Raw genomic sequence first — 22,980 nt, 5'->3', positions numbered from 1 at the left:
ACCTCCCTGACCCTTCCTCTCCTCCTCTTCTAAAGGGGTAACAACAGCTCGAGGGTGGGAAGATAGGTGACAGAAAGAGAAGAAACACGCCTCTCCACCTCCCATCCCCGCAAGTGGGGAGTGTGCAGCAGGCCCAGGCTGGGGGTCGGGGAGAGAAAGATCTGGGCATCCGTCAAGGCCAGAGTTTTTCTTCTGGTCTGGAACTGGGCATTATGCTTCTGAATGGAGACTGTGCTTGAGACATGAAGGACTTTTTATTATCCAAGAGTGAGCTGATGAGCTATGCAGCCTGCCCCAGACGTAGGTAAAGCGATGGTGGGAGACAGAATAAAGCTGCGATTTGATTCTATCTCGGCACACTGATTGGGCATGCGAATGCTAACAACTGCCCTTCCTAACTCATTTGTTGTCACAAGGGTCATGTGAAGTGAGAGCCACAGCCGTGCATTGTTCAGGATCAAGTTTATCGCACAAACGCAGGGGAATTATTGGTGTTATTTCCGGGGATAGACTGATAACTTATGGATAATTTATGATTTTTTTTTTTAAAGAAAACTCTGCACCTCAACTCTCAGATGACTCAGCAGACCATTCTTTCTGAAATTCTGGTGTCCTTGAACAGAGTGAACTGGTGTGAGGTCTCTTTATTTTTCTCTGCCTGCCTCTTTTTTTTTTTTGAATGTTATTTATTTTTTTGAGGTCTCTTTTTTAACTCAAGTGGCTCACGGGTCAGAAGAATTTGTGGACAGCCACAATGGGAAGGCTCTCAACCCGTTTGCCTCTGCCCTCCTGGAGATGCAAGTGCGATCATTAAATAAGGCATCCGAAGCTGGTCTAAGGAAGACAGGGATGTGGTGAGGAACGGGATCTTGGTTAGAAGCCCTTTGGGTGCTCCCGCCTCCCCGCCCCTATTGCCCAGCCCTGTCTGAGCCATCAGTGCAGATTGGAGCTTTGCAGCCTCCCCTTGCCTGAAGGGTGGTGGCAGGGACTGTTCAAATCTTTACCTTCCTCACTTCTTTCTGTTCGTGGCCTCCTTCAGTGGCAGCCTCTAATGGAACCAATGCCACAGAGCCTCTGGGGATACAAAGGGGTGGAGGGGGAGGTAGGGCGATGGAAGAGAGACAAAAGATTCTTTCCCTTTTTTAAGAAAAACAACAACAGGTGCTTAAGAAATTAATTACAGCAAGTAATCACCGAGTTGTCTGAGTCTCTATTTTATTTGGTGCATGCAGGGTCTGGTGGAAAAAGGGAATTTTAAGTAATTTTGGAGTTATAACTGATGTAATTAGGTGCTCAGTGAACACTTAGCATCGAGCTGTGCTTATTAAAATTACTGTTTTAATCAGAACATTGGAGGAAGATCATTAATAATACAATGGCTTGATTCCCTGGAACTCTAATTAGACCTGGACTTTTAACCACCTGAGCGTAATCCGGCTCCGTCTGGCTACGCACCACGGGTGATGCATTATCATTTCAGGGCATGCGGGGATGGTGCATCAATACTGCTATTTAGTGACTTCCTGAATGCTTTATTTTGGAGTGTGAGGGTGGGTTGAGAGTGTACCAATGCTGAAAGGTGGAGATGGAAGCGGAGGGGGTCAGCCAGGGACCCGGGGTTGGAGGTCTTCAGGAAGAAAAGGCAACTTTTCCCACTGTTGCAGGCTAGACACACCTCACACATTTTTCTACAGAGGCACAACCAAACCACGCCATAGACCCAGCAAAAGGCCATTTCCTGTGATGCTCTGCCTCCATGCGGGCCTGTCCCTCATCCAAACCAAACATGCATCTGAAGCGGTACAGCTTTAGTCCTTGCCGAGCCACTGCCCATCAGAAACCTAATCGATGATTCACTAAGTGATAATTAAAGGTTAATCTGGTGAAGGGCTGGGGCCACTTCTTCATTTTCCTGTCCAGTACTTTGTGTCACCCTAGAGAGAAACCAGGAGATAGGCTGAGTTTGTCCAGAACTTTCTAATCCTTTGGAACCTTTTGCAGGTAACTAGGACCAGAGCAGGAGGGAGGCTGAGTAGATGGGTTCTGTCCCCTGAGATGCCCGGCTGAGCTGGTGTTTCTGGAGATGGGTCGATGCCCTGACTCATGGCTCTGAACACAGAACTTTGGTTTCTCTGCTCCTTCAGCTGGTGGCTCAGTGTGTCAACAGCACTAACTTGGCCCCCAGTGGGACCGAGTCCTTGGACAGATGTCACAGGGGTGGCCGAAAGCAAATGGAATGCAAGCATGCTCTCCACCCTCCTAAAGCTTGGTAACTAGTTGGAAGGACATAACAAAGATGTGAAAAAAAGATTTAGGACTCTTAAAAGGCAGATACTGAGAAGTGAAAATTAAGCTGGAGTCAGATGAGGGCATGTGGAGCTAAGTGGTGACTGGCGTGTGGTGGGATTACTCAGAGGGGTCAAGGTCTTCTGAAGGAGGGCCATGGGGGCCAGGTTCATCTGCCGAGGAGTGGGGAAGGAAGGCAGCGCTCTCTGTGTCCCTCAATAAGCACTCCTCTGGCTGCTACTGGGGGCCTTGAGACAACAGGACTGAACTCTCTGAGGCTCCCTGGCCACCTCCAGCCAATAAGAGTCCTTTTGTGCAATTTGGGAAAGGTGCCCCCTCTAGGTGCATGGCTTGGTAAGATGAGTGAAAATCTGGTTTCAGCCTCACTTGGCCCTCAGCCAGATGCCTTTGTACAGTACACAACCTGAACCATCATATCTGGTGGCCCTGATGCCCAAACTCTCTAGGGAAATAGGTAGCTGAAATGTGCAGTGTGGGTCAACCAGAATTTTACCCAGATGACCCAGAGACAGAATATTTTTAGGTACTAAACATTGTACCTCTTATAAGCCCTTTGGGGGGGTCCAGAGAAGGCGGGCGTTAAGTGCGAGTTGAGAAGAAGAGCAGAGAAGGCTCCACGGAGGAGGTGGGACTTGAGGAGGGGGAGAGTATAGTGTCCTGGGCAGGAAAACATCACAAGCCAAAGCAGAGGGAATGAGCTTTGGTGTGTGCTCTGGGGACAGCAAAGGACACAAAAAAGGATATTGCTTTTAGATGTCTTTTCTTACTGGTTCCTTGGGAGTAGACTTTTTACATATGAATTAAACAAAGTAAAACAACTCTAGGCCTCCCTCACAAAGAATAGTCCAGTGGAAGAATTCTTCTATAAACCAACAACGTGGGGAGGAGGGGAGATTTCCATTACTGGGGAGCTCTAAGCAGGAGTTCAAGGTCCCTGATGAGTGAGAGGCTGGACTCAAGACTCCCTTCCAACTCCAAGCTTGTCTTAGGGGAGAGAGCCTGGCCGGCCGTGACGGGGGAGGGGAGAACGGTCCCTGTGCCTTGGAAACCAATGGTTAGGCCTCAACTCAAGAATGTGTGTGATTCTGAAAAAAAAGGATACAGTGAATGATAGCCCCCTGACACACACATACCCACTCACTCCACAAGCGCATACTCTTATGCAAACACACTCATGAGCACAAGCACACATTTGTACCATCCACTCACATTCCACACCAACACACTGACAGCAAACACACTTCACACGTACTCCCATCACATGCTCACACACATATTCACGTCACACACACTCATGACACACACACACCATGCTTGTCGCCCCCTCCCATGCCCGGCTGCATGCAACTGCGAGAAGAAAAGAGCCATCGGGATCTGTCTCCCTCCAGCTTGTAGTGTAGAAGGATTAGGGCTGTCCCAAATTAAACAGAGGAGTTAAAAATGACAAACAGACTTCTAAACAGGATTAGAGTCCTAATGAAAACCATAAAGAATGGAAGCGCCACACAGATATCACCCATAAATGGCCATAAATATCAGACAAACAGATGAGATTGTAGATACTGCACTTTTGAACCCCGTCAAATGACTTCTATTATAATTCATCAATAAATAACCAAGCCCAGACTCATATTTAAGGTCTTCTCATGCTTTGGAGAATAGGCTCTGAGGCCAGACAGGCCTGGATTTGAACTCTGGTTTTGCTCCTTGGTAAGCTTGGGTATGTTACTCTGCTTGCTTGAATCTTAGTTTCTTCACCTATAAAATGTGGATAATTATCCCCTTAATGGGGATGTTGTGCAGATTAAATTAAGTCCTGGACAGCTTTAATAATTTATCATAGTACAAATAATTTATTATTATAGTTATGGTTAATTTTCACTGTTATCTCTTGTTTCCTCCCTTTCAGTTTCCTGGGGTCAAGGAAAGCCCATTGGCTGGTGGGATCAGTAGGAAGAGAAGGAAAAAGAAGAGGGGAAACAGAAGGAATAGGCAAGAGCAGGAGACCAAGGCAGGAGAAGAGCAGGGAGAAGAAGGGAAGGAAGAAAAAGAAAGAAGGACAGCAGACCCCGCAGATGCCACCCACCGGCATCATCCATGGTGGGGCATGCATGCCTTCTTGGGTGGTGGTGACCAGAGGGAGGAGAGGTTATGGGGTAGCCACCAATTATGGCCCAGCCTTCCTATGATTTTTCTTTAAGTAACAGCTTTATTGAGATAAAATCCACATACCATAAAATTCACCCATGTAAAGTGTACAAGTCAATGGTTTTCAGTATATTCAGAGTTGTGCCACCATGACCACAATCAATTTTAGTACATTTTCCTTACCCCTCGAAAGAAACCCTATATCCATTAGCAGTCACCCTCCATTCCGCCTGCCCCTGAATCTCTCCAGCCCTAGGGGACCACCTATCAATTCTTTGTCTCTATGGATTTACCATTCTGGACATTTCATATAAATGGGAGCAAACAATATGTGGCCTCTTGTGGCTGGCTTCTTTCACTAGTAGTATGTTTTCAAGGTTTGTCCATATTGTAGCATGTAGCATTTGATAACTTCCTGAATTTCTTAATTCAAAGCCAAGAAGATGGAAGAGCAGAGCTTCATACATACACACATAAGCAAGTATCATATTGGAAACTGTCCAAATGTTCGCCCCATGAAATCTCACTGAATCAAAATTAGTCACTAGTTACAGACTTAGAGATCAGGCAGTTGGAGTTTTTATTTTTACCATTGAGGAGACCAAAGTGTGGTGAAATGATACCTTTTTTTGAGTGCATGTTTTTTGCACACTCCATACCCTTCTTACAAAGAAAGGAAAACAAAAGAGGCTCCAAATGTAAGAGTCTCTTGTCTGTGGTTTTATGATTTAGATTTAATGTTAAGAGACAAATGAGAGACTCTTGGTATTCTGTCCATATGTCTCTCTCTTACCTCTTAGAAGTGACAATTCCCAACTCTATTTTTACAATGTAAAAGAATGACTCTCCTCTAATGGTTATCTGTCACTGTTTATGTTTCAAGTAATTTTATACGTTAAGACTGTAGCCTTAGGATGTGGGAAAGCGACACCTCTGGGCCAAAGGCATCCCTGAAGTAGGAGGGGCTTATAAGTTGGATTGAAAGGACGAGGCTATTCACTGGACTCAGAAAATGTCAATCACCTTTGTTCTATAACTAATGTGTCCCTGAGCGGTGTATCCTGAGAGATACAGGGCATCTATTGTATCCAGTTGACCCCAGAGACAGAAAATATTTAAAGACTAAATTGTGTGTGCAGCTTCAGTCTCTGTACTGATGCCTATCATCATTACACCACGGCCACTAGATGTTAGTCTAGGGCCACAAGTAAAGAAATTGAACTGACACGCAAAATAGAACCAGACATACCATGGACTAATGTCTACCCTCCTTCAGGAAAGCCCAACAAAAGAGGGTTATGCGAGGCCTTCTTTCTTTCCTATAAATTCCAATATTGATTTAGCTTGAGTTACAGGGAGAGGAAATCGTTCACAGCCAGGCCAAGATAGAGGTACAAACTACAGTGTCCTTAGGTGCCAGACATGGTGGCTGTGATAGTGGCCACAGTCAGAAGAAGAACTCAGATAATGAGGAGTGGCTGAGAAGTTCAGGTACAATTACTGGTCACTTCCTATCTGGGCTATTCAGTGACCAGTATCACTGGTGACCTCAATGGATACTGTGAGAGTCGCAAAACCAAATTCTATTTTAGGACTACACTCATTTGAAAATGGAACAATAACTATACCAAATGGCCTGTTGTGTAGGGGCCTATTTCATGAAATAAAATGATAGTGTTGCTACGCTAAAAAGGTCAAGCATTGTTTATTAACAATGCCTAAAGAATCTCATTAAATCTGGGAGCCTGAGGACAGTACCAGCTAATATCATACATGTGAAGTGATTTCCATGGCGGTAAGGACTGCCCTGGGGCGAGATTCACACTTTAGGTCTCCTGCGGCTGCTGCCCAGAAGCCCCGGGCTCCTTGGCGGGCTGCTACCCAGTGCCCAGCATCTCTCTTCATTCCATCTAGCATAGAGGAGGCACTGGTCACATTTACTCAGGCCAAGAGTTCCTTCCTCTATTGGAATTTACTCCCTAGCCCATCTTTGGCAAACAAATAGGTGATCCCAGGTAAAGCAAATAGGATTCCTGAAGAAGTGAGGGGACTAGACTTTTCTCCATTACTCTGGGCATGCTCCAATTTACACTAAGAGCATACATTTGCATGTTGGATATCAGAAGCCCCAACTGTAAGACTATTAGATAAAATAAAATTAATTATTGTAATCCTCTGTGATCATATTCAAACCCAATATTCTCAGCTTGGCTTGCCTGCCTGATTCCCTCCGTGCTTTCCTATTAAAATAATTTTCTCCAATGCTGATTGAGTTCTGGCTCTACCATCGCCCTGGGAGGGTACAGGGTACCTCTGACCTGCCTCGGGTCCCCTAGTAACTTAGAGCCTAATGTGGGAGGCACCAAATAGACAGATATTCCCCAGGTATGTGGTTTTCACCGTAAAGTTAGAGAAGCTCAGAGAGCTGAATTCATTCTGAGTGGGGTGAATTGGGACGGTCTTGAGTTCCGTTGGGGGCATGAGGATCAAGGACACAGGAAGGTGGCAGCAAGCAGATACTCTTGTCTTTCTACAAGTTCAAAACACCTGCGTGGTTCTTTAGTCTATACTCTGTTTCCCCTCTTTCTAGGGAGGCTGTTAATGGAAGAGACAGCTCCTTGAGATGAGATGGCTGGAGGCCAAGCCCAGCAGGCCGCTAAGACTTGGGAAAGGCCCCTGACTATGGGTAATTGCTGGGTGGGCCTGAGACGGTGCGTGTGGCCAGGCTACGACAGACAGCAGGATGCCAGCTTAGCCCAACTTCCTGCAGAAATCTGGTAGGCCTTGGCAAGCAATCTTGACACCGAGCAGTGGCTTGGTTCCTTCTGGTTTCTCCCTGAGCTGAGGCTTTTCTGTGGTTCTGGAGATGGGAATCAATCATAAAATATTGGGGCTTCCTTTTCTTGGAGAAATCAGACAGAGTCCCTGTATACCAGTCTCTAGTGATTAGTAAGCTGACGACTGCCCAACACTGCCAGAACTCATCCAGGACAATTCAAGATCTTTTTAAAAAGCTACTGTTTCTTGACTGCTGTGTGCCAGGCACGGTGCTCAGTGCTATACATACATCACCTTGTTTCACCCCTGCAGCACCTGATAAAGTACAGTCTATCATTATAGACAACTTACCTAAGAGAAGACTGAAGGTTTAATAAGATTAGATAATTTGGTGAAGGTCAATATAGTAAGAGGTGGAGCCAGGATTCCAGATGTGCTTCACATGAAGCCTGCCCTTCCCCAAGCTGCTCAGTCTTTCAACAGCAAGCAGGTAGCATGGAGCTGGTTCAGAGGCTGCGACATCCACTTGCCTGTCTGGCCTTCTTGGGGAGCTGCAGGCTTTGCTTTCACTCTCTCCCCTGCTACTCCCCTCCCCTCCCTACCACCGGAGCACTCCCGGAAGGAAACTCATGAGGAGAGATGCAGGCACACTGTGTCCTGGGCCCAGGGACAGGTGACCTTTCCAATTCAGCACCTTTATAAATCTTACCTAATGAAGTTAAGGGGAAAAAAGAATTAATGAATAAATGAAGGTTAAATCACTCCCTGCAGAAAATTGATGCTGACAGTGAGGGCCAAGAAGAGAGCTTGGAAAGGAGGGCGCTGACTTGCACAAGAGGCATTTAAAATTCCTTTCCCCCAATGCAAGGGAGCTGTAAGGCTGGCCAATTCTGAGATGGACATTGAAGGCTTTGGGAAGTCCAAGGCAGATGGCCTGAAGGCGATGGAGTAAGAAAGCCATACTCTACCTTGGATCATTTTTTCCAGAAGCCAGTTTGCATATGATATACATAAGTGTGCATGTGCACATACTCTGTCTGTCTGTCTGTCTCTTTCTTACACACACACACACACACAGGCATGCTGTATGAACAATTTACTCCTGCAGCCCATGAAGACACAAGGAGTTTGGGTCTGCCTGGCTCATGCCTGGCCTCCTGGGACCTCTGTGGTGTATCTTCTTGTCAGCACCCACTTGTTAGCCATCTCTGTCTGCTTGTCACTTCTACAGCTGTCACCGCCCCCAGTTACTACTCCTAGGGCTGCACACCTCAGCCCAGCTGGCTCAGAGGGGCCTTAGGTGAATGCATAGCTGGCTTCAGGGAGGAAGGAGACAGAAAAGCCCAGAGAGCTGCGGGCCATGGCATCCAGCCAGGTCAGGAACCAGTGCAGGGGGTGGCAGAGGTTGAGGGGAAATGGATGAAAAAGAGGAGATGCCTGGTAAAGCTCAAAGGGCAAAATCTGGGATGAGGAACTGGGAGAAACTTATGTTCTTCTAGGCAGTGCTGCTGACTTACTGAGAACTCTGGGGCAGGTCACTTACTGGCCGAAATCTCAGTTTAGCTCCACAGTGAAACTGGGATGGAAGAGGAGGCCTGCAGAAGAGGATCCGCGGCAGAAATCTTCTCTGGTGGCAGCACCGAGCAGGAACCATCAACAATTCTGGTTCCTCCTCCTCCCTGTGCCCCACAGGTGTTTAAGACTCTGATCATGAAGACAGGGAGGCTCAGAGGGCCCAGCGTGGCTTGCGCATCCTAAGTGTGATGGAGCACAAGAGGCAGGAAGCCATCACTGGGGATGGGGATGCTGAGGGTGGGCTGCAGGGTGGGGGTGGGGAGCGGGGAGGCAGAGAGACCTGGAGCCAAGAACTGACTAGATCCACCAGTAAATAAAAGGTCACAATGATTTTTCTAGGTACCCAGGGAGAAGCAGAGAGAGAGCTCTGCTGACGGCAGGAGCTGACAATTGGTAAATGAGCCTCTGCAGTTATCTGTTTCCCTTCCTTCTTCTTGTTTCATAAGACAGAGGCTAGAAATAGATGCAACTGGCAGATGACTTAAGGGTGAAAAATGAGCAACCTGTTTGTAGGAGTCGGGGGAGGGGCACTCAGTGGCAGAGAAACAGGACACCCACGTGTGAACCAGAGGGTAGGAACAGGGCCTAGCTGGGGCCGTTTCCAGGGTTTGGCTCTTGCTCTGTCCCAAGCATTTGCAGGGATTAGTCATTGAATCTTCTCAGCAACCTTACAAGGCAGGTATTATTGTTCTGCCCACTTTTCAGAAGGTAAAACTGAGGCTTAGAGAGGATAAGCCAGGCCCTACTGAAGAGTGGCGGAGCCAAGAATACAGGCCCAACTGCCTCCTAAGATGAGCTCTTTATATTATCCTACAAGGCCTCCTTTCCATACACCCTTTTTCTCTCTTTTCTTGTCTCCCTTCTTCCCCTTCCTCTCTTCCAAGCCTTCAGCAAGTGTTTACTGAGTACCTAGCAAGGGCCAAACACTGTAATATCTCTTCAGGAGACAGAAGCAGCCCAGACAGGCAAGGTCTCTGCCATCGAGGAATGTTGTTGGAATGGGCTCTGCCCAGCGCTGGCCATCTGTTTTCTTGACTGTGCTGCTCAGCTCCACAGCCTGTCCAGGGGGCCTGCTGGTGGAGGAGGGACACCGAGAGCTGGGCACAGGCTTGTTTCCTCCCAAGTTCTGTGGTGCAGCAGCAGGGCTGGGGGAGCTTTTGGTGCCTTCTCTTTGGGCTGAGTCTCCTTTATTCTTGGTGGTGGTAGGTGGGTTGAATCCACCTGAAGGCTGCTCGCCTGTGTGCTGTGGATATTCTGTGAGGACTGATGCTCCTAACCCCTGCCTTCAGCCCCAGCAATATCAAATTTGGGGGAACAGTCCCTGAAAAGGCTGAACTCTTTCATGCCTCCATGCTTTTCCTTTGCTTTTTTTTTTAAAATTGAAATCTAGTTGACTTACAATGTTGTGTTAGTTTCAGGTATACAGCAAAGTGATTCAGTTATATATATATATATATATATATATATATATATATTCTTTTTCAGATTCTTTTGCTATTTATCCCACTCAGTGAGCCCCTCTCCTTTCATAATACACCTAGAGCATCACCCCCTCCAGGAAGTCTTCCTTGACTCCCAGGCTCTGTTGGGTAGCCCTGAGAGGTAACCCTCTCACACATTCCCAGCTCTCTGCATACTGTATTGTAAATCTGTCGTCCTGTATACGTGTATGTGTCCTGTATCTACATATGTGATATTATGAGGGTGAGCTCTGCGTGCACAATAGGACCTCAAAGGTTGTTGATGAATTACTTGGTGGCTGAGTGGCTAACTAAGATATCGCTCTTGGCTGTGTCCATTTTTCTTTTTCCAGTCTTCCTTCCGCCTGACTCTCATCTCTGACCATCTCCCCCTTCTCATCATTAAACATTACTTGAGGGATGGAGACTGAACCCAGACTGTTTGCTAAGCCACCAACCGCTGATGACACAGCCAGTTCTCCCTGCACCTGGTACAAATTTCAAACCCCAACCTGTTGGCGGAGGGGGGGAAGGGGGGATAACCAGGAGCGGGAGTGAGGAAGGTTACTCCAGGCAGAGTGGCGGAGGCTTGAGGAATTTAACTGTGCAGCATGCACACTATGAAGTAAGACTGTGGCTGAGACACTGGGTTCCTGAGCTGGGCAGGCTACGGCAAGATCAAAGGGCCAGCTGGAAAAATGTAAAACATTTTTCTGAAAACAGCAAGCCCCGAGGAGAAGGAGCACGGACCGGCTTCTCCCACAGCGAGCACAGCCCTGCCCTGTTGCACGGAAGAGCCGTGTTAGTGTAGTTACCCTTCCACACCCCAGAACACAGAGCAATGCTTATTCTCACTCACTTATACCCATGCACCCCTGTCTCACAAGCACACACAGCCCCATATCCAGGTCAGCCTCCCGGGGCTGGGCACTTAGACACTGCTTGAACTGTATTCAGGGCCACAAAGAATGCACCAAATGTCACGGCCGCAGGGGACATTCAAAAACATTTTATCAATGGGGAAACCGAGGCTCCAGTTGGCCTTAACTCAGATGCAGTCGTGAGACCCTTCGATGATTAACAGAAGGCAGGATCCGAACTTACCACTCCCCCGTCACTCTCCTATCATCCCTCTGACATCCCGCCACCCCCTTCACCCCCTCCGACTCCCTGGCAGCTCAAAGTTGGATTCTAAATTTTGTCCCTTGGACCAGCTCCAGAGAGAAAACGTGTCTGACAGGCAGCATGTGTGAGCGGCTGGTCAGAAGTCACGGGCAGTGAGGAAACCCTCTCTCCAATATTTCTGTAAACCAGTATGGGGGTCATTTCTGGCTGAGGAGCTCAGAGACTTTTCTCTGCAGAAATCCACTAGTGTTCAGCTTCCCACGTCATGGGAACTCGGTGTTCAAGGAACCGCTCTGGAGAAAAGGCGCTCTCGCATGGGCACCAGGAGCCCCGCCCTTGCAGGAAGGAGCCTCAAGTTGCCTAATGCCCAGCACCCACCTCCCTCCTCTCTCTGGGGGAGACCCTGTAGTATGGGCCGTGAACCTCAGAACCTTAAATCGTGCTTCTTTCCAAGGGTTCGCTGACTCCCCTCTCCTCCCTCCCCCTTCCCTAACAGCCGGTGCATCTCTTGGCACCTCCAAAGCTGCATCTTCACATCACAGCAACTGTCCTAGTCATCAGTGGATGGAAATAACTTTTCACGACGGCTCCTCTGATGTTGCCATCTTTTGTGTTGATCAAAACAACAAAACGAATCAGACTCTCGGCGTCTGACTGAAGCCTAATTGGAAATACAAAGTGGCACTAAATGTTACGGTCTAAATAAAACACATTCAATTACAGAAACTCAACTTGGGGAGCGTGAGGGAGAGCTCTGGTAAGGAGCTAAAAAGCAGGCTGCGGGATTCTGGGGCATCACTATGGGGCCCCCGCATTGGCTGGATGAGACTCAAGATGGCAACACAGAAGGCCTTCTAGAGCCCAAGAACCTCTGGGTAGGGCCAGCGAGGGAGCCTATACCTGTTTGCCTGGTTCACACTTGAAGTTGCACTTAAGAGGCTGAATCGGCTTCGTGCAATGCCTCTCACATGTCCTGCACCTGCCCCCCTTGCAAAGGTGTTCCTCTGCCAGACAGGCCAAGCTGCGGATGGTGGTAGAGAGTGCAGGGGAGTCCTGACATCACCCACTGGGCGCCTTGAACGGGCCTCCTTGGTTGGGGGCGTGGGGATGGCAGGCGGGGCAGGAGCTTTGCAAGCACAGGGACCTGCACCTCTGCTGTGGCTCTGCCTCCTAGGCTGTGACCAGCCTTGCTCTGGTCGCTAAACCTTGCCACCCTTGACTTCCTCTCGTGTCACACAAGGGTGATAATACCTGTCTTTCAAGGTTGCCATAAGGAGCTGAGATGCTTGCGAGGGCCCTGACCTGCGGCACAGGACAAACCGCAGCTTCCTGGGGCGGGTGCCTTCTCGGCCTCCACTCTGACCATCAGAGACATGTCCTGTGACTGGACATGTCAGGCCCGGGCAGGGCTCACTTGCCTTTATTGATTTGCTAAACAAAACAGTGTACTGCTCCAGTGTCCTTGAGGGTGTGAAGTGAGATGTGAGTCTGAACTGGTCTGGAGCCTTGAGAGCTGCAGGTGGAGAGGGGAGCAGGAGGAGCGGGCCTTCTGCACTCACGCGGCAGCCAGGGGGCGCCGTCTCAGGAAGGCGTGTAACAAGGCTTGGGCTTCAGAAGTTGGGGGGAATCCTAGCCCTGCTGCTGGCCAGCCTGGTGGCCCCGGGCAAATTACTTAGCCAGATTGAATTTCAGTTTTATTATCTGTAAAAAGGAAAGGCAAGGACAATACTATTTATCCCAGGAGATTGTTGTATTAGCTGAGGTCATGTTTGCAAACTAAAAGAAGAAAAAAACACGACCTAAATGTTAGTTAGATTTCAACACATCTTAAATTATGTAGAGCTGAGAGGCAAGGCAGGGTGGTTAAGTTTCTCTTCTAGGTGTGGCTATACGTGGAGCATGATTTGCAGGGCTTGGCCTGGAGATTATGCATGGGGGCACAACCATAAAAATATGATTACTACTACTAACATTTATTAAGCAGGTAATATGTGCCAGGTAACTTTTCAGAGTGCTTTTTAACGTATTAATTCATTTAATTTAATCCTCAAGCAGATGTCATAATTATTCCCATTTTATAGGTGAGGAAAGTGAAGCACAGAGAGGTGAAGCAACTTGCCTAAGGTCACACAGCAGTAAGTGGTGGAAATAGGACTTGAACCTAGGCAGGCTGGCAGGCAGGCTCTAGAGCCCATGCTCGTCATGGTGGCCAGGAAACTGCCCATCATCAACCACTATCTTCTTCTTCACACTCTGGCTTGGTAGATACTCCCATCTCAAGGTCTCAAGAGTTACTGCCCCCTCAGGTCTCCTGTCCTCATCTATAAAAGGAAGGACTGCCTTTCACTAGACAGTCTCTGAAGCTCTACCAGCTCTGGATTGATGTGTCAGAGACAGGGTGCATCCTCTGAGTGACCCCAAGTATGGAGGGACAAGGACAGGGCTCTTCATGATTAGTATGAGTTACTTCTGTCACGGAGCACATTGTATATCTCTGCTATAGCACTGCTCACTCTATATTGTAATTTATCTATACATCGTTCTTCCCCACCAGAATGTGGCCTCCCTGAGGGCAGGGATTATATTTTATTTATCTCTCTATAAAAGCACATTTAACAGTGCTGTTGTTGCATTGTAAAGATCAGAAAGAAATCAAGACAGTACCTATCTTCAGGGCAACCCTATTTATAAGATCTTTTGCTGGAATATTACTTAGAAAGACTGCCCTGTCTATATCTGCATATGCAAATAACCTGTCAGTGGACAGCTCTATGCATTATACATGGTAGACACTTGACGGTCTGTTGAATAAATGAGTCTGTGTATGCAAATGAGATGCAAATCTTTCCCTATTTTAATTTGACCCTTGGGAACATCTTCAGGGACTCCCTTGGGCTCAGGTTGTTCTAATGTTTTTTAATTGAAAATCTTTTAACACAACCAGTTTTGTATCTTGCCTGTGCTGAGTGAAGCTGTTGTCAAGTTGGGAGAAGAATGCTGGGCTGGGCTAGGTTAATTAGGATTAATTCTGGCTCTTCTGGTAATTCAGAACATGATCTAGGAAGTGACTCCCCTCTCTGGGCATCATTTTCCTCATCTTTAAAATAAGTGGGGTTTCCTTCCAGTACTGAGGTATAGTGATTTCCCATCTTTTGGTCCTAGGCATGTCATTCTGGGCAATCAGAGTGTCAGCATTCAGCAATCCTACCTAGAAAGAGAAATCGCATCCCTTGCCAAGGATTAGAGAAAGAGTCTCCAGCCCGCCTGCCCGTGTAGAGAAATGAGTTTTTTAGGCACCAGTTCTCCCAGCCTGGGCATTGTGTTCAATCATTTCTTTCCAAACCAAAGGATTTTAAAATAAGAGGCTGGAGTTTTCTCTCTTAAATACAACAAGCCAAGCGTCTGATTAATAGGGTGGGTTTGCATTTCCTTTCCCTCATATGAAAATATTTATAAAAAATGCTCCAATGAGAATATTAATAGCCAGGGAATCAGCTCCGTGTCAGCTTCTTTGTTCCCTGATATTTGAAATGGGGGGAAAGAAAGAGGGAAAAAATCAAATCCAGGCTTGGGGTGGGGGTCACCAGTCCCTGAACCCCCTCCTCCATGAGGCAGGATTCCCCTCCTCCTTTGGGAAAGACACTGAGATGCGCACTCAGCTCCTGGGCCACACTGAGGTCCTTAACCAGAAACACATGTGCATCAAAGCCTTGGATTGAAAGTGACACATTTGAAAACAAAAGTACAGCAGAAATTCGCTTATCCTCACTTTTCTAATCCGCAAACTCTGTAATTCTCCCCAAAGTCCCTCAGGCTCTGCTCCAGCCCCTGCCTCCTCAAATTCTCTCCCCCCTGTGGCTCAGCCCAGGCCTCCCAGCTCAGGCAGAAGGGAGAGCTCCTGTTACTGAGACTTCGACCGCCTTGTAAAAATACACCTTGGCATGCTCTGCCTGCACCCTGGGAAGCCTTATCGCCAGGACTAAACAAATGTGCACAATCAAAATAATAGTCTGAGATGTCAAAATAAATGAGCAGGGGACATCTGGAAGTATGGCTCCCCAGAGTTTTTTCTTCCCCTTCCCCTTCCCCAAGTCTTTAGATGCCTAGGGGCTTGGCAGTTCAGTGGCTTTGGTCACAGGTGAGAGACTTACTGCCCTTATGTCACAATAGGCCCTTTGAAAATGCTTCTTATTTTTGGCCCTAGGTCCAGGTTTATAGTTGACAGGCCCTCCCCCAAACCAAGGACACCAAAATTCGTTCTCTAGTGAAGCTGGCTGGACACTGCTAGGGTGGCATGCTAGAGGCATCTGGTCTGTGTCCTTCCAGCCCTCTCCCCACCCCACGCAGGGTCTTAAACTAGTGCAAGGAGCTGGGGGGCAGGGGTGTCTCTCCTGCACTTGAGACCTTCAGAGAAGGAGAGTTTCATAATCTTTCCAAATAATTCTGATTGCTAATAACTCCAGGCCAAAGTTCTTCTTGCCTCAACTCTCTGAAATTACTTAAGATGGGGGTGATTAAAAAGTTACTTTCCTGTCATCCGTGGGGGTAAAGTCCCATTGCCCTGCATGAGACGGCGGATCATCCAGCAGGACCATCTTCTGAGTGGACTGATGCAACATTGCACAGGAAGACTGCCCGGGACAGCCCTTAAAATCACATGCCATCGTCTGGGCAATTTCCAGGCAGTGTGTCCCTGTTCCTGATGGATTCCCTCAAAGGCTTCCCAGAAGCACTTTCAGAGCCACCTTTGATGTGGGTCTCATTTAGGACTTAACACAACCTTCAGTCCATCAACAGCAAGCTTTAAAGCTACTACTGGCACTTCCCTGTGAGTTCAGGGAAATCAAACCAGTTCTGGTGACTGTGGCCTTAGGTGTTGGGTGTTGTGCAAGGCTGAAACGGCAGCTAGCCTGCTCTATGCCCTATGCGCCTCATACTTCCCATCTGGGGTCGGGATGGGTGAGCTTTGAAGTCCTTACCAGCTCTGATGCTCTATGGTTCATAACCTGGGAGACAGGAAACCATGTATTTACCTTCCCTATGCCTTGTTTCTCGAAGCATGGTCATGGGCCACACCCATCAGAATCACCTGGGGTGATGGGCGGTAGAGAGGTGAAGAGTCAGGTAGAAGACAGAAGGAATATGACTTCTAAGGCTAAGTCGTAAAAAAAGGCAATAACATTTGTACCTTATTTGTGGGAATACTCACTCTTGGAGCCCTGAGCGGCCATGTCTGCCATGAGCTGCCATGCTCAGGATGTCTGACCATCTTGAGGCCACCATGCTGTGAGGAAGCCCAAGACACAGGGAGAGGCCTTGTCTAAGGTACCCTGGCCGACAGTCCCAGCTGATCCCAGCCTTCTAGTTCCCAGCTGCCAGACATGTGAGAGGACGTGCTTCCAGATCATTCTAGCCCTAATCATTCCAGTCACCTCAGCCCATTCATGTCATCCCAGCAGAGGTTCCAATCCCGATGTTGCAGAGAAGAGAAAAGCCCTCTTCGGTGCACCCTGTCTGAACTCCTGACTTTTACATAGTTTGTGAGCATGTGAAAGTGGTTGTTTTATGCCCCTCCGTTTTGAAGTGGTTTGTTACATAGCAATAAATGACCAGAATGTGTGCCGATAACTGACATACATATGGGCATTCAGAAGTGGGGTCTAACCGTCCACAACTTGGAGAATGGCAGCCCCATCTACTGCAATGAGCTTGAGGCTTGCTTACCTACTTGGTGAGGCCAGACATGGAAAGCCCCAGGGATAGCCCCTTTCTGGCCCAGTGTCCACACATGCAGCCAGACAGGGGCCTGGAGCCTTGGGGGATGACCAGGGCTCAGGGTCCCCCTCCCTTCTCTCCACAGATGCCTGGAATACTGGCCTCCTGGGCCTCACACATGAGCCCAGGGCTGCCTTCGCCTGTATCAAGGGGACCAGGACTGTTTAGTCTGCTGGGCACATTCCTGGATTTTAAAAATAAATAGCAGATTATGAGCGACTCAGCCGGATGCTGTCATTAGGCCAGGCCAGAGGCTTCTGAGGTGTCCCTTGGGAGGGAGCAGCAGGAACGTCAGGTTGGAGGTGTTTGCCTGAGACTGGGATCTCTGTCTCAGCCGTGATTTATAGTGGAGATGCTTTTAGCCCTCTCTGGGGTCTCAGAAGTTCTAATAATACTACGAATGACAATACGATAATGACAATAATCATTACCACTTATTGAAAGCACTGACTGTGTGTCAGGCACAGTGCTAGGTAATTTATATATAGTCTCTCAATCCTCACAACAGTCACCATTATTAGGCCCACTATACAGATGAAGAAACCGAGGTGTAGAGAGGTGAAATAACATTCTCAAGGCCATATGCCTAATAAGTGGTGACAGATTGTGTGCAAGGCGGTCTGACTCCCATGCTCCCACTCTTAGCCACTATGCTACCTTGCCTCTCCAGGCCTCAAAATAGACAGCAGCATCCCATGTCCTCACCCACCCTAAACACACACACACACACGCATCACCAGCCTTTCTGCTGTTCCCAAGGCCCTTTCCAGCCTACACGGAGCCATTCTCCACTGTGACTCCCTTTTTCCATTTCACCCTTCGCTAGATCATTTTATGCCTCTATTCCCTCTGCTAATTCAAACTAATTAAAGTATAAAATAGAATAATTGCTTCCATCCGCATACATTTTTCCCATCTACCCTGAGTACAGAGTTAGATTCCCTTTCTCAGAGTGGCCAGGCTGACAAGTTGGGTGAAACCTGGGGCTATCAAGTTTCTTTTCATCTTGTGACTTGCTTTTTCACTTGGCTCGTTGCCTGATTTTCCCTGGTCCCACCGTCTGACTTCCATTAGACACTGAGGATATGGCAGCGACTTGAATTCCCTCCCATAACATCTGCCGGTCGATCCGCTGTTGAGGAAGCTGGGGTGGACTTTCTAGGGAAGAGGCAGGCATCCTATCCGTGGAGCACCTGGGCAATTAGTAGGATCGGGGAATTGGTTCCCAATTGTTCCCCTGGGACTGGCCGGCGTTGGATCTATTAACAGTACATTAACATCGACTTGTTAGGCAGTGGCACTAACGACGCAACACTTCTTACTAGTCTTATTTCTTAATTACATTTAATTAACTAAGAGAAAGAGAGAGAGAAAGAGAGAGAGAGCGCAGGTGAGCCGATATTGGATTGTTCTATCTCTATGGGGAGATGAAAACCTGTCTAGGCAAAACTGGAGGCCAGAGACTTGCTTCTACTCTCTTGCGGCATCAAGGATACAACAGGTGCCATGATTTGGGGGAGGGGGAGGGGAACAGGGAGACAAGAGCTGGGGACATGGTGAAGGCAGGGGTGAGAGAAGGCTGCCCAGAGATTTACTGGAAAGTGAGGCGGTGGGAAACCCCATTCCCAAGATATCTTACAAGGTCTTAGGTCTTTTAGGGAACTCCAAATTGTTAAATGACTGCCTCAAAACAGGAATCTGCGTATCCATAGCTGCCAGCGTTTCTACCCTCACTGCAGTGTTTACCCTTCGGGGAAGGAGTTCATATGGGCACGCATGGACTCATAAAACTCGTTCAGAAACTTCTTTTGGTCTAACCTCAAGGCTGTTTCCTGCGCTTTTGGGGTTGTCTTCTGGAGACGGAGAAGAGTCGTGGTCCCAAGACCTTAGACAGGTCTCTTTAAGGTCTGAAAGAGCCTCTAGAGAGTTCGATTTATTATCTCCACCCTTCAAGCTGAGGAAACTGAGTCCCTGAGAAGTTCAGGGTCTAGGTCAGCCAGCTGGTTAGAGGTAGGCCAGGACTAGAATATAGGCCTCCTGGCTCGGCCTGAGGCCTGCTGGGTGTGCCGCCACTTAGCTTCCTCCTAGTCACCACCCACGGTCACCACCCTCCTGAGTAATGGGATCGTAAAGGCTGAGAGCTGGGACAGGCTGTGCGGAATCTGAATGATGAGTATTCGCGGTGTGTGAGGTGGCGTGAAAGGAATTGCCCTCTTGCTGTCTCAGCCAAGCCTCACATCGACCCCTGGGAGACATACTGAGGTGACGTGACTTGTCTAAGGCCACCCGGTTATAAAATGTTGAGAGCTTCGGACCTCAGTTAGAGCAAAAGCTGAACTAGAACCCATGTCATTTGACTTTATTTCCATTGACTGTTCTCTTGCCACACATTCAACTGTTTCCTTTAAGAGGTCCGAGCTGTCTGTGAACACCTGGTACTCTTGGCTGCTCGGCCTCAGACAGATGGCCCTCCTGAGGTGTTCTTGGCCCTCATCCCTGGACCCAGCCCCTGGTGAAATCACCGGGCTACCTACTGCCACATGGCCTGCGGCTCTCCAAGTGACGGGCCTCTGAGCTCCACCACCAGTCCGCCTCCGACTCTGCCCGCTGATCACGGCTCCACCGGGCATAGGGATCTCCCTTGACTAATATCTCACCTGATTCAAGAGAGCCCCATGGCATTAAACCCAAATTCTTCCTATATCTGCTCAGCATGACTGGCTACTACTGAGCCCTTCTGTTTGGTGCCAACTGACAGGAACCAAGCAGCAGATGCAGAAGATGAGACCAAAGGAGGGATTATTTAGAAATAAGCTATGCAGACACTTGGTTTAGCCAGAGCTGATGCTCTCAGAGACGACATCCGATATGGTTTCAAGAGGTCACTGTATTCCCTGAAGGCCACTTATCAGCCTCCAGCCCTCCTCTTTGGCCACGTTTTGAATTCAATTTCAGGAAGCATCTCACTTGACTAAAAGATATGCAGCCCAAATATGTGCCTTGGCATCTTCTCAGTTCCACTGAGGTCTCACTGGTCACTTCTATTTGCTGTTTTTGCTTTTCTACTTCATGGGGTTCAGAGAACCCAAGAAAGAATTTTTATCCAGAGTTACCAGCCTGGTCCTCGGCCATACATAGCATCTTTTGAAAATATCATGTTAACATAGGTCTATTTGATCCCGGTGATCATCCTTTTATGCACCGGTCTAGGGAGCTATCTCCCCACCCACCCTTCTATCTGTAGGTATTTCTGCAGAAGCATCTGGAATGGTGTTCACCAAATGTTAACATGGTGTTACATTTGGGGGTGTGGGGTTTGGGAACTTGTTATTTCCTTTTCTGTATGTATTGTTTGAATTTGTATGGTGCCCACCTATCAGTTTTGTTTAAGAAATAACCTTTTGTCTTATAAACAAAGAAAAATAGGAAGGAAAGGCAGAACATTTATAGCTTTCAATCTGATGATAAAGATTTCCTTGTTAGACTGTAAGCAACTTAAGGGTAGTGATCAAGTCCCATTCATTTTGCTATTTTTCCAGTACATTGTTCCCCATAAATACATGCCCAGTAATTTTTTTTTTTAGGGTTACAAGTTTGCATCTGGACTTGTTTATGCCTCAACCATGGGGGCTACATGAAAGAAGGTAAAAAGACAGGTGGGTTCAAGAGGATCGGGATGTAATTTGCATACAATTAGCATATGGTTTGTGTCATCTCTTCTCAGGAAGTAATTTTCAAGTTAAAGTTGCATCCCTTCTACCCTTATACCATCATGTGCCCATTCACCTCTTCCTCCTTCCACTCATCCCTTGTCCCCAATTCAGAATTCACACATACAGAAAGGGAGGAGGGAAAGAGAACTCTGGGCAGGGTGAACTTGATGACAGACACCTGGAATCTTTGCAGAGTATTTTGAGAATGACACCTGAGTGGGGAGGTACCCTAAGAAAGCTCACTGGTCCTCCAGCGCCACGTCCTTGTCTAGCCTCTAAGTCAGTGTCCTCAGCACCAAAACAGATTCACAGTCCTTTCCCTTTTTTTTGTCCTTTATCTTACTTACCATGTTCAGGTCAATGTCAAGATCACCAGTCCTGCTGACTAACTGTTGACCCGCTGACTGAATGAATGGAAGGAGCCAGCCTTTCCTAAGGTCTAAGCTTTGCTTTCTGCACCTCCACTGATTTGGGGATCCCTTGTTCTTCTCTTGTCCTTCACCATGGTTCTCCCTGCATTTGCCTTCTCTCTGCTCCCACATATTCAGATCAAATATAACCCGAGGGAATAACATTTCATCCAAGAGGGTGGGGAACCCACTCAGGTGTTACCCAGAAAAGGACAGAATTCTATTTCTCAGGCCTCCCCAGCTCTGCAGGCAGAGCTGCAGCTTCCCAGAGCTGGCCAGCTTCTACCCTGCATCAGTCTAAGACTCAGCCCAAGATTTTTATCTCCTTCTGGGCCCTATCTTGGGTCTATCTCTCCCAGCCTGGTGGCCTGGATTATTTACACCTCTTTGGCTCCCTTGAGCAGCAGACTCTGTGGGCCCGGGAGCAGTAAATCTACCTCCTAATCACACCAAGCTGCTTCGTGCAGTCTGGCCCGTTCTTGTGGGGCTGTTCATCACATGCTGAGACAGGGTCTGTGGCCTAAAGAGGGGCTCCAGGAAGTGGCTGGCCCCAACTGCTTCGCTCTGACTCCCTGCAAAGGCTTCCTAGGACCCCTGAGCAGCAGGCCCAGGGGTCTCTCTTGTTTGATGGAATAGCTTCTGAACAAAGGTCGCTGGTTATCTGCTGCTCCTGGGCTCTGGAAAGGAGGGATGTGTGTCAGCACTTACTTGTCTCTCAGACATAATGTATAGGTAGCGCTGATCAATGGAGAAGGCCATGTCCCGGAGGATGGGGCTCCCATCTTTGAGCACGGAGACCATCTCATATTGGACCCCACCATGGGGGGGACCATCGGCTCGAATCTGCAAAAGAAAAAAGGGCATCCTCAGCATCTGTACTCAGTGGTCCCCTGTGGGTTTACCTGCAGGTAGTTTATAGAAGATAATCCCTACATCCTGCGCCCAAGTGCTACCCTGAAGCAGGCTAGGTTACAGGGAAGACAGAGGTGCTTCTTAATTCAAACAGCCCAACTTCCACCAAGAGGAATCCTTTTCCAAGCAGTCTGAGTGTGCTGGTCTGGGACTTCTGATGGTGGGTTTATTTGTGTGAGCGTATGTATTTTTAGGTGTGATCTGAATATCCCTATATGGTTATTCTTGTGTGTGTGTACATATATTTATAGCACTGCATGATGAGGGTGTGTGAGACTGTGTGCTTGTGCACACTTATTTGTGTTTGGGGTAGGAGAATCAACATCTGCACAGAGTGCTTTTGCCTCGGGCAAGTAAGAGAGGATGGTGGGACCAGCACACAAACCATCAGAGAGCTGGTCATCAAGAGATTCAAGATTTTAGGATCTCAGAAAGGTCTTTCTGACCCCAAACATATCCCCTGAATATGTGCAAATCCACCAGGAGATTTTGGTGAGGCGGGAATCCCTGAGAACAAAAATCTGAGAATCAGTCTCAGAGCCCGTCCCAGGATAAGAAGTCAGAAAGGACTTGGAGGTCATTTAGTCTGGTGCTTCTCAGTCCTGGATATACATTAGAGTCATCTGGGGAGTTTTAAAAAAAAATATGGCTGGATCCATTCATCAGAACCTCTGTGCTTGGGGCCCTGGCATCTTCGTTGGGTTTCAAAGCTTCCCAGGTGAATCTAGTGAGTGGCCAGCATCTAAAAGCACTGACTGTAGCCCAGTGGTTTTCAAA

General features: G+C 48.0%; 1 protein-coding gene across 2 annotated transcripts in view; it reads right to left on the bottom strand.

Moving 5' to 3' along the window:
• Positions 1–22,980, bottom strand: part of PLXNA2 (plexin A2) — a 214,226-nt gene that overhangs the window by 95,847 nt on the left and 95,399 nt on the right. For both annotated transcript variants that reach the window (XM_007163953.3, XM_007163954.2), the window contains exon 4: positions 22,000–22,134. In XM_007163953.3, the coding sequence (XP_007164015.2) occupies positions 22,000–22,134 (135 nt within the window). The remainder of the gene's footprint in view (positions 1–21,999; positions 22,135–22,980) is intronic.

This window comes from Balaenoptera acutorostrata, chromosome 1, assembly GCF_949987535.1.
Source record: "Balaenoptera acutorostrata chromosome 1, mBalAcu1.1, whole genome shotgun sequence".
NCBI lineage: Eukaryota > Metazoa > Chordata > Mammalia > Artiodactyla > Balaenopteridae > Balaenoptera > Balaenoptera acutorostrata.
The sequence above is the reverse complement of the archived record's forward strand: the minus strand, read 5'-3'. Positions and strand labels throughout refer to the sequence as shown.